Source organism: Ammospiza caudacuta, chromosome 6, assembly GCF_027887145.1.
Source record: "Ammospiza caudacuta isolate bAmmCau1 chromosome 6, bAmmCau1.pri, whole genome shotgun sequence".
NCBI lineage: Eukaryota > Metazoa > Chordata > Aves > Passeriformes > Passerellidae > Ammospiza > Ammospiza caudacuta.
In genome coordinates this window covers 36,095,145-36,107,516 of record NC_080598.1, presented here as the reverse complement: position 1 = coordinate 36,107,516, position 12,372 = coordinate 36,095,145, and the positions used below count along the sequence as shown (strand labels likewise).

The 12,372-nt window shown below is 39.6% G+C and overlaps 1 protein-coding gene across 1 annotated transcript in view; it reads left to right on the top strand.

The window, feature by feature from the left end:
- The first annotated feature begins 981 nt into the window (after positions 1-981).
- CDIN1 (CDAN1 interacting nuclease 1) overlaps positions 982-12,372 on the top strand; it is a 124,212-nt gene continuing 112,821 nt past the window's right edge. The window contains exon 1 of the mRNA XM_058806820.1: positions 982-1,242. Coding sequence (XP_058662803.1) covers positions 1,142-1,242 — 101 coding nt within the window. The 5' untranslated portion in view covers positions 982-1,141. The remainder of the gene's footprint in view (positions 1,243-12,372) is intronic.

The window sequence follows — 12,372 nt, the reverse complement described above, 5'->3', positions numbered from 1 at the left end:
AACTGTAAAGTTTCTAGCTAAGATACAGGGGAAACCCTCAAAATGTGATCCTAAAGCTTTCAAGAGAGAAAGCAAGAGAACAGAATCTATAATCTATAAAAATAAGAAATTCGGTGCTCAACCCATATTTTAGGTGCCTGAAATCTCAGGGCTAGGACACCACTAACCTGTAGGTAGCTCATGAACGCAATTAAATCAAGATCTATGCGGGCACTTATATTTATTGGTCACCTGCACGGTCGATTCTCTTCATAACCGCTAGTCTTTTAATGTTGCTTTTAGGAGAGTATACCTGTCTTTGAAATTATAAAAGTTAGTAAAAACACCCAGCACAGAAACTAAGACTTGCAGTGTACTTATTGATGTGTAAATGGTACCTAATAATATTGCTTGCCTAAGTTTGAGCCTTAACAAACTTTGAAGGAAATCCAAGCACGAACTAGGATGGTTCCCTCCCAAAATTAAGCAGGAGTCTTTACCCTGCTGCATGCCCTGTCGACATCCGCAGCCTTATTACTACAGCCTTTGTTTCGACTTTGAGCAGCAAGAAACAGTCATTTCAGCGTGACTTGCTAAAAGGGCCTTGAAAATGACACTTTTAAGGCGTTACACAGCAGCAGCCGCGGCCCAGCGCAGGCGCCCCTGCACACGAGCGAGATCCAGCACTTCGGCCCCCTCTGCCCGCTGCGGCCGGGGCCGGAGGCGGGGCCGCCCGCCGCTCTTCCGCCCTCGCAGGCACCATGGCGGCTGGCAGAAGCGACTTGCCGGCACCGAACAGGGCACATCCCCAGGCGTGAGGCTGCCGGCGCCCTGCTCCGCCAGAAATGCCGGGCGCTCACGGCGGCCGGTCCAGCGGGGACCCGCGTACCCGCAACCCGCGTACCGGCGCAGAGCCGGGCGGCGCGGCATGGCCGCTCGCACCGCCCCCCTCGCACCGCACCGCCCCGGACGGGACGCGGGGCGGAGCCGGGGGAAGTGGCGGCCGCGGCGGTTCGTGGCTGCCTGGGCGCTGAGCTGGTGGCGCGGGTGCCCCCGGGTTGACGCGGTTCTCCGCCCCGCCATCGCTGGCCTTCTGCCTCTCGCCGCCCGGCGTGACCCGCGCCTCTCCTGCCGCCTCCGCGCAGGCCGGGCGGTTCAAGGCATGAAGCTGAGCAAAGCCCAGTACGATGAGATAGCCCAGTTCCTGGGGCACGTGCAGCCCACCCGGCAGAGTCTGAAGAAGCTGAAGGAGAAGTTTCCTAGGTAAGTGCATCCCGCCTTCCGGCGCGGGGCCTGCGGGCTCGCTGCGGCCGGGCACGGGGCCGCGGGGACCGCCGCGCCAGCTCCGCCCGGTGCCCCAGCTCAGGCCCCACACGGTACAAAATCACCTGCACACGCACACGGTCATCGACTGCCGCTGGGAGCAGGATACTGCTCACCCTCTGTGACCTGAGAAGTTGGCACAAAATAAAGAACACTTCCCCCGACACACGTCCAAGTGAAAGCTCTTGGGGCCCTTCATGAGCCTCTTGGACACCAAGGAGGTCTTCTGATGTGAATAAAGTCTTACGGTGCAGAACGAGCCTCTGTGGCTGAAGCCAAGTGTGAAATACATCCTGCAATGCCAGTGCCCCTGTTTCTTAGGGTTAAGGGACTTTATGGATCCATAATTCTCTGCTTGCTGCTGCATTCCAGATGAAACTGGAAAAGGGTTCATCTTTTCACTTAGGGACATTCATGTGTTTCTTTGACTGAGCTGTGTTCAGAATTCTCAAAGACATTTGCACATGACCATGGCCTAGAATGGAAAGGTATCCATGGCAGGATGTGCTCCATGCACCAATTTTCATTGCTGAAATTTGCTTCCTACCAACTACAACAGAGTTCTAAAGAATGTTGCAAGGTTTCACTTTTCTTTCACATTTGGGGGAAGGAATTTGCTGTTGCTGAATTGGACAGGAAAGCAAGTTGAGTTCTGTGGAGAGAAGAGTGGTGCTGTTTCTAAAATCACAAGAAATAATACAGAAAAATGTAGGGGGTTAGATACTGTATCTAGTTTGGTGAAAGAAAGAAATTAACAAAACAGAAAATCATTCACATGCTTCCTTGAATGAACCTTGCTTGTCTTTAACACAAATGCGGCGGAAGAAACTGACGCTGTGTGTAACTTGCAGTATGTGGGTGAAGAGCCAACACTAACTTAGGCTTTTAAACTGTCCAGTGAAAGTGTGAGAGAATTGCCTTGTTACAGAGAAGAAGTGATAATAAAGCGTTGTGGTTGGTTCAGGGAGTGCATTGAGTTGCATTTTGGGAACCCAGTTCACCTTGCACAGTAAGGTGCTTTTCTGCAACTTGGAAAAGCACTTACCGTAACAAAGTGTGTCTCAGGAGCTTAGACTTGGCTTTATCACTTCAGTGCTAATGAAATCAGGAGAGAGTGTTTGTGGGTAGTTGTGTATGCATGCATACATACATATGCACATTTCTCTTTTTCTACTTTCCTATAAAGTTGTCTTGAAAGAAGGTTAGAATTTGGGTTGGTTTTTGAGGTTATTCACTATTTTAGGAACCTGCTTCCAAGACAGATCCATAGGCACATGAGTGTTTGTTAGTCAAATTTGTCCAAAAAAGACTGGGCTTTTCTGATGTGTTTTACTTCCCAGTCCACTCGCTTGGTGCTGCAAAAGATCCATTGAATCCTCTATTTCAGAACTTGATGACTCCTGAACAACTATGTATAACTAACAGTATAGGGTTATTTAGGAAAAGAATTCTGTTTGTTTTTTTTTTTCTAAAGGACCTGGCTCAAGTGTGGTGAACACTGAAAAACAAAGGTTAGCTGTAGTAGTTGCTTCCACAATTAAGTGGCTATACCTTTATCTTGTTATTCACATTATGACATGAGAATGGCGTGTTTTGAATTTTGCTTGTAGATCTCTGCTGAATTTTGTTTGCCCATGCTAGGAGAAGGCTAAAACCTTCTATATGAGCAATGAATTGATAGCTTTTTTTAAAATTGCCTGTCTTAAGTATATTTTGAGGAGCTCTGTACATCTTCTTTCTGTAAGTGTGATATTTCTTTGTTGTCTCTTTGTTTATTTCTCATAGCAGGTCAGATGCAGAAGATAAGCAATACATTCCAAGGCCACTGCTTTCCTTAGCAGTGAGGAAGGTGTGTTGAAGTAGACACATGTTAGGATGTGGAAAACAGGCATTCTCTAGCATTCTCTATAACCCTTATGTTGTAAAAGAGGCCAGCTGCAAGCTGCAGAGATTTGTAAACTTGTATACCGTCTTAAGGGGGAGGCTTTTTCAGTGATATGTTTGATAACTGTGGAGTAAGTTTTTTTTATAATCTGGAAATTTTGTCATTCTCTTCTAGGACAAAAAGGGTCTGACTGGACTTTCTGGCTGGATTTTTTTATTTTTCTTTATGAAAGCCAGAATCAACTAAAGCCCCCCACCCACCTCAACTTTTTCATTCAGTCTTTTTAAAAAAATACTCCAGAATCTGTCGTGGTACCTACAGTGTGATGAAGGTGTCCATAGCCAGTTTCTCATTATTATATGGTAACAGTTGCTGATTCAGACTGGAAAGTAGTAACATCCATAATAGCTGCTTTCACCTTGCACTTTCAATCTTTCCCTGGGAAGGATTGGAATTCCACTGGTAATGTAATACATAAATTGACGGTTTTCAAATATTTCTGGTTCCTACTGCCTCATAGATCTTGTGGGTCTTTGGATTTCTGCATTAATCTGCTCAGTTTTTTTCTAATACTGTCTTATCTCTTGGCTCTTCCCTCAGCTGTTGTATTTCCTGAAGCCTTGCATTTTATGCTCCTAATTTGTATAAAATCTCTTTCATGCTATGTGAAAGGGCCTACTCTTGTTGTGCAGTTTCTCCCTAAGAATAAATTGTAATTTCTGTAAGCAATTGCCACAATGTAGTGCACAGGTATGGTGGGTGGTAGCTGCCACCCTGACCTGTGAATCTAAAAAAAATTTAACAGGGTGGTTTGTGCTTTACTATTATTGAACTACTTCAGGAGGTGAGATTATTACTTCAAATGAGTATTGTCATGTGACTTATTAATGTCAAAAAGTCAAAATTAAACTGCTTCTCATACTGTTTATAAGTATTTTAATACAAGCATTGGGAATTCTTATATTTTACAACCCTGTAACTTTCCATACAAAATGGATTTACTCTACTTTTCTTAAAATCCAGTTATTTTGCAAAAACTTGGATATTGAATTGTTGTTCTTTTTCTGTTAATGCTGTGCTTTGTATTTCATGCCTGGCAATTACCAATGTATTATTCATTTCTTTATTCTTAAGGTATTTGTTACATCCTTAGCAGTTGTCTCCTAACATGTTCCCATTTAACAGCAGGGTATTTGGATGACCTAAGGATTATCAAAATGTGATTTTAAGCATTAAGCACAATAAATCTCTGCCAATATTGGATCACTGATCCATAGTTCCTTTGATCTTTTTCACACATACGCCACTGGACTGATAAATCTGTATATTTAGTGTTGTGCTTTTCTGTTGAAGTATACCACATTTTCTACTTAGTTTCTCACCTGAATTTTTCTATTTGCTAATAATTTGTGGTTTTCTTTGCTATTTTTGTATTATATTCTTCAGCTTTCCCTTCAGCTATGGACTCCTGTTCTTCTGAGATACTATTCTTCTCAATGACAGCTAAAGTCTAAATTGAATGAGCCATTTTAGGACTGGTTTTAGGCCATTGCAGGAAATGTTCTGAGAAAGTTAAAATCCTTTTCTCTCTCTTAAATGGTGGTTAAGAACTGCCCACAAGTAGAATTTTCTAGATACAAATCACCTTAGAACTACCTATTTATAGTGACATGATATGTTAGACCTTCAAAAATTCTGTCTTTTTTCAAAGACTATTTTAACTTGTTCTAAAAAGTCCAACTTCTGAGAGTTAAATTCATACCCAAACTGATAATTCTAGTACTTCAGTCTACTGTTTTAATTGTTTCAGTTCTTCTGTATATGGCAGAAAGCAATGGTTCTCTCAGAAACCTTTTCTAAAGCTTCTTGTAGGTAGAACACAATTGACTTATGAGTATACCCTTCTCAAATATATACCTTGTACATGTTTTCCCCTTCTTCTTTGTGTCCAAGTCTGATTGATTATTATAGTCTTCTTGACCAAATCTTTGTCTTGGTTTAAGAGAATTCAAAGTGGAACACTCTTAAATGAGTTCTCCTTTGTTTTCACCAATCCCTTTCCATCAATAAGGAGAAACAAAATACAAGTAGATTTAAGTGAAAAAATTAACAGTTTACTAACAAGTGAGACTGCAAAAGGCAAAAATAAGAGTAAATAACCACTAGATAGAAAATTGCTAAATCTCACAAACTCCCCCAGAGCAAAGAGAGACCCAAAATGGCAAAAATACCCTTTCCAAGATGGTGCCTGCCATGGGTGACGACTGTATGGAGGGGAAAGGAAAATGGCGCCAGACCCTGCCCCCGAGATGGCGCTTTGCGGGTGATCGCATGGCCTGGGAGACAAAGGGGAGGGATGGCAGCAAACCCTGGGAAGGCAGGAGCTTACAGAGCGTTTCCAGTGACACATGAGAAGTACTAGCACCTGTGGGGTCAGTGCCACTGCCCACCAGACTCTGATGGTGCTGGTGCTGATGTCTCTGAACTGTGGGTGTGTTGTGGAGAAGAAACCGGTCTGTCAGCCCTGGTATGAGGTGACCGGGCCCCAGCAACCGGCTGGCTTTGCAAAGTTCACCCCAAAACAGTTTTTAATTGTAAAATGCAGTTTTTCCGAGTGGCTACTATTGCAAGCCCAAGAAAAAACCGCAAACAGCTTCCCAAAGTAAGCCCTCCAAAGCAGATCGTCCACTTTCAGCACGTACTGCCAGCAGTGAGTTCGTTCCCCACTTCCCAACTCCAATTTAAAAAGGGACTGCAGCAATGTCCCCTCTGCCCTGTGGTTCCAGTTCGGGATGCGCTGGATCTTAAAAGAGGCCATAACAATTTTTGGATGTGGATGGACATGGAATATAGTAACATTTTGGGTTAACCCATGACAGTCTTTCTCTGGTCTCTACCAAACTTTTTAAGGATGTAAGCTTTGGTGACCCAATTCATTATGATACTGTCTTGGGTTTTTTTTGATGTGAGATTTTTTTCTGGCTTGGTTCTGTCCTGTGTTTGAGTTTCTTACACCAGGTTGTGCTCAAATTGGTGGTTCCAGAAACTTTCTAGCCTTGAGCATCTTTTAGTAATTCCAAACTAATGCTTTTCAAGTTCTTGCACTGATCTGTTGTGAAACATGTTTCAGTCTATTTGAGGATTGCTATATTTTCCCACAGCACAATTTGTGTAGTCTATATTGTATCTCTTCCTTTTTTCAAGTTGTTAAACAAACTTGGTGCCTCTAGCCTGACTTTCCTTTAGGTACCTTTACTTGCATTTCTTTAAAAGAAGCATTAGTTTCTGAGACTATTTAAGTGCAAACTGTGTTACAGAGATTTTCACAGTACTAGTGTTTTGAAGTATGAGCTGACTTTTATCAGCAGCTATGTGCAGTTCATCACTTTTGTGCATCTATTCAAAAAAGTACTGTTCTCATTGTGTCCCTTGTGTGAAAACTTATTCCACGCGATCAAGAGGATCTTTTTTCACTGCAGAAAGGTAAGGGAACCGGGCATAAATATAAGAGAAGTACTTTTAAAATTTTTTCTTCCTTTTTTTTTCCCCCAGTAAGCAAGAGGAAAATGTGATGCACAGCTTCATATTGATATGCTTGAGTATGTCTATTTGGTTTTAATGCATGTAAGTTCATATTTGATTATTGGAATATACACACTTGGTTCCCACAGCATATCAAGGGGTGAGCATTCCTCTACATTGATGACCTCTACTTTTCATTACTTAGTATCCCCTCAGTTTTCCACACATTTTCAGTAATTGTGTTGCTCTTTCTCCAAATTATTGATGGATAGCTTTATTAAATGACACCCGGCCTGGAAACCATCTCAGCAAGATTTTAATTTTTTAAAAAAAATACAGTAATGTGTTACATTGTAAATTGGAAAAAATAATCTGTTTATTATTTGCTCAATTTTATCACTTTCTCTGTGGTGATTCATATTGAAACAAAGGCCCTAAAGAAGCTTAAATGTATGATTTGAATGTTATTTCTTTTACCAGCAGCTTAAGGCTGAGGAATCATTTTTCCCCTCTTTTCCAGTGTCATTGTTGCCTCTGGTTTTGTTTTTTAGGGTTGGGGGGGGATAAGTCTTTCATTTTCCCCTTGAAGACAATTTTGTTTACAGAGCAATATATTGTTTGTTTGTGAATAATTTTATTCTGCTTTCGTGCAGTGGCTTAGATTGTCAAGCAGTACTGATGAGCCCATGATGACTGTGGTGAGAAAAAGGAGGAATTTTTTTCTTTTTCTTTTTTCTTTCCAGTTCTGTATTCTGGTGTCTGGAGCCTGCAGATTGAGTCAAAGTGGAGGGAAAATTCTTCATGCTTTGCTCTAGTGCTCTTTGGAGCTGCTGTTACCTGGAAGGCAGACTGGCAGTGAGGCTCATGGGCAAAGGGCAGATAGCTGCAGAGTTCGAGGCTCTGAACTCAGGCACAGGATTATTAGACAGGTTGTATTTATGAGCAGGCATCCTACTGCTGTGTGACACTTCACTTGCACTCTCTTCTTCCTAGAAAGGTTCTTGTCATAGCAAACCCAACATTATTCTTGTAACTTCTGCTCTCTCTGGTCTTCTGCATAGTTGATTAATTATTTTGAAAAGCAGAAGAACTAGGCTATTTTTCATTACTCTGCAAACACTGGTGTAGCAAATCTCATTTAGAAAGTTACCTTTGTGCTTGCGAGTGATAGAAATTTATTCTGAAAAAAAAGCATTTAAAGGCACAATTTAAACGCCTTTCGCTATATTCTCAATATTTAACAATGACATAAATTCATGCTCTGCCTATATAAACGATCCCATCAAGTAGTAAATGCTTTGTACCACTGTAATGTATTTAAATATTCTGGAGGATTTAATGAGAGTATCAATGAAATAGTAGAATTTTCAAAGTTTTATACTTTCTTCTTTTACATTAGACTTCAGAATAAACAAAGTTTGACACGGAGTTTGTTTTTGTCTAATCTATGTAGAACAAACCTACTGTAATTTAAAATTTGTTATGTACTTGAAGCTGCAGTAAACCTCACAGGTAAACAGATAGATAATAAGAGATGAGAAGGAGGTCTTGGGTCATTAATTGAAAAGAGAATTAGCAATGTTCAAGTTTCAAGAAGTAACCCACAATAAAATGTAGCATATTTTCAATAATCCTAAAATGAAATAAAAATTAACTGTGCAAAGTAATTATGTGAACAACTGATAATACTCCCTTTGGAAAGATGTTCTTGTTATTTGAAACCTTGGTAGAAAATCTACTGTATCACAGCTTTAATAGGCTGAACCCATGGGCAGTTTCTCTTTTCACTTAAATATCAGTGAACAATCAATATCAAAGAAGTTGTAATTTGTTGGATTTGATATGACTTGCTAACAAACTGTTTGCTAGTGTTGTGACCAAAATAGGAAGGATACCAGTCCTCTCCTGTAATAGGAAATATTGTGTGAAAGAAATCAACAGTGTCAGTATATAACTCAGAAAAACTTTGTCTTCTTTATTATTCATTAAATTAAACAGAAGATGCTGACTTAAAAGTTAGATATTGATAGCAGTGGTTGGGTTCAGAGTAGAATGGAAAATAGAGTTTTGCTCACATTTGTGGCTTTCCCAACACCAACAGACAGGATTTAGGCAGAAAACTTCCACTGGCCCAGGTGAATACTAGATTTTCAGGACATGAGTGCTTTCTTTTGTTTGGAGAGATAGAAGAAGTTTTTTTGTAGTTGTTTGCATGTTACCTATTAATAGAAAAGTAGGCGTAATATATGTATGTGTCAGCATGAAAGTTAATTTTGAAGGAAGTCCATTGTAGTTTTCTGTCACATTTTTTATTGGTGTAACCATCTTCTTCCTTATACACATATGTTGTCCATCCTAGCAAAATACAAATCTATTTTAATCGTTGTTCTTGAAATTTTGTTTGAAATACACAAGGAAAATTAAATTTTTATTTTCTGAATTCTTGAGTACTGATAAATCTCTTCCTTCTCTTCTCTTTTAATGTTTTCCCCTTCCAGTTTGTGAAGTGTTACCATATGGGAGTACAGTCCTTTAAAAAAAAAAAAAAAAAAAAACAAAATTACACAGAACAGGACTTATTACACTTGTGAAATTCATTTTGGCTGAGTAAAGGGAAACCTTTTTTGGCCTTGAGGAATTTATACAAACCACTTAGAAGCCAATACTATATCCTTTGAAGATTTGATGGTGAAATACAATGATTGGAGGGGGTCTTTTAAAGCAGATGTGGAAATTAGTTCCCTATAATTTGAAAATGCATTCTGAATCTGTTGGAGCTGTGTGTTAAGTGCTCTTGTTTAATTCAGAAGAAAAGAAATAGAAAGAGAGAGAAAAAAAGAACCAGAAAAAAATGCAGAGAAAGGAGAAAGCAACAGGAAGAAAATAGAAAAATATAGACAAGAGGGAGAAGAGAAAAAAATGCAAGAGAAAAAGAAATTAAATGGAGAAAAAAGAGAGAAAAGAAAACAGAAAAGGAGCAGAAGATTTAAAAAGGGAAAGGAAAAGAAAAAAGAAAATCCTTTCATATGTCAAAGCTGGGAGAGTTGTCTTGGTCAACATGTACACTACTGTATTGATTTGTGAGGTTTAATTTGGTTGTACTTTCTGACACTTCTTAAATTCCATGGATGTGATAATCACTGGTAGGATAGGAATATAAGTCTTGTGACACAGTCTTTTTCTATGTATTTCATTCTAAAGTAAGCTTGATGTCATCAGACAGACCAACAGATGTCTGTGGATTTAAGGGCAAGATTATGGTGGTTGTTAAGGGAGGATGAAGTAGAAGTTTTAACACTGACCATATGTGCTTTTTAATTGATTTGTGGATTTTAGGATACCATTATATTCATGTTGCTTATATTTAAGGAATATTGTGATAGAAATGGTAATTCTTGATTGTATTTTAGAAACGGTTCCATAATGTATCATTCTTCTGAAGCCTGAAAACAAGGCTAGGTTCAAGTTTTACGAGCGTAGGCGATTTGCTACATCAGAATGGAAAATATTTTATTCATGCATTGTTTTTTGGACAGTCATATTCTGGGCTATATTACAATGGCACGATAAATTGCTGAATACACTGTCTGTTGAATATGACCTCACCATGAAAAATTTGATGCATTAGAGTAGGAAAGGTTGGAATATATCAACCTTAGCTGACAAGGGACTTTGAATTTTGACCTAACACAGATGACCTTTGTGTGCAATAAAAGTGAGTTTAATCTCCAGGTCAAGGTTGAGGTGAACAGTAGGGCAATGTGGATTGGTTTGTACTGGCTGTGTCTGGATCACACCTAGCAAGCAAAGAAATCCAAGGTCTTTGCACTTCAGAGTAACCAAATGCTTGTTTACCTAAACTCATATCTGTTACACCACATTTAAAAACTTGTGGTACTGTAGACAGCTAACTCCTTAGCAGCCGTAGACTATTTCATTTGAAGCTCAGTGTTTCAGGCATGAGGTATGTATATTCTGCTGCTATAGATCACTGAATAGGTAAATAAAATTTACCCTGTAGCACGTAAAAGAAGGACTGTTCACAATACCGCCTTGCTGTGAAAAGGGTGAAATGTAGAAGGTCTGTTTCTTTGACAGCTCGCCTGTCTTTTAAACATCGTAAGTTTATTCCTAAGTCTTATGCTTTTAAGAGGAATGTAATTAAGAGAGTTCTGATATGTTTCACTAGGCAAATACAAAGAAAACAGGTCCTTTTGAGCACTCCTTTGCTGTAAAAGGTATTTGATCAGAAAAGCTAAGTTACAAAATGGTTTGGGGATTGTCTAGGTTACATAATAAAGACATATAGATGAATTTAAATAAAATATTGTCGCATTTATAGCAGTCACAAACAAAATTCATCTTTTTAACTGGCTCATGTTCTAGGAGTGCTATTTCACTGATGTACCACAGGTACATATGCTGAATACTTAACACGTTGAAGAGTGGTAGCAGTGGTGCTGTTGGAAGGAGAGAGTTCTCTTTAAATCAGCCAGGGAAAAAAAAGTTTGAGACTAATGGAAAGAACCTCTACTCCTTTAATAGAGCCTGCAAAATATATTCTCCAGGACTGATCAGCTCTGAAGGCTCTAGAGGTTTGATGATTGGAATGGCAGGAAATCACGCTTTCAGGACATAACGAATTGACTAGGCCATCCATCATTTGTTAGCATGCGCTGAAACACTGGGTTTGTGTGCAGAGGTCTGTGATTTAGTAAATACTTGAGAGATGAATAGAGCTTACACACAAGGGAAGATATTGCTGTCCTTCAGCAGCCTTAGACACAGATCCCTGCTGAGAAGGCCGTCTGACAGCAGCTCATCAGTAACTGGCCTGTCACAGTCAGTGATGCCCACCAGCCATCCCTGGTATATTAAATGCATTTTTAATATCTGCTTCAGTAGATTTAATGAAGAAAATTTAGTTTCCATACTCTGATCACTGCTTTCTCAAGTGTTTTAAAGCATTGAGCAAAGCACTTCCAAGAAAGGAACTATGCTAATAACAAGAGGAGTTCATTGAAAATCAGAATGAAACAGGGGTTTATTATCCAAATAGTTTCCTTAAGTCAAAACAAAAATGTTTGGAAAAAGCAGTGATGATCTTAGAAACAATTGACCCTCCCGCAGAGGGACCTTATGCAGCAGGCTGTGCAGCAGCAGAGATACAGGGCTGGGAAAAGGTGTTTGCACAGTGGTTCTATTTAGTGTGGCAGAGCTTGCCAAAAGGCAAAATTGCATTTCTTAGGCTCTCGTGTGTCAGTACCAGAATCAGACAGAATCATCATTCTGTCTGGCTTTCAGGGTCCAGAGAGAAGGGTGGCTGTGAATGGAGGAAGTGGAATAGATAAAGTTTTTGATTGCTAGCATAGATTTTGTTTTGGTTTTGGCATTTTTGCAAGCAATGCTTTTGGTGAAAATAATTGTAGCATTACATGGTATTATATAAACTGATATAAGAAACAAACAATAAGATACAATAGGAAATAAAACTGCTGTTTTTATAACTTGGCAGACTCACTGAGAGTTATTCAATATTGGCATTCTGTGTGTAAGGATTGTACGGAATTATATTTTAACTTCATGGCAAATTATAAGATCTTTTGCTGTCCATACATGTAGAAAATCTTCACAGTTATTTCATTTTCCTTCCAACTTGCAGG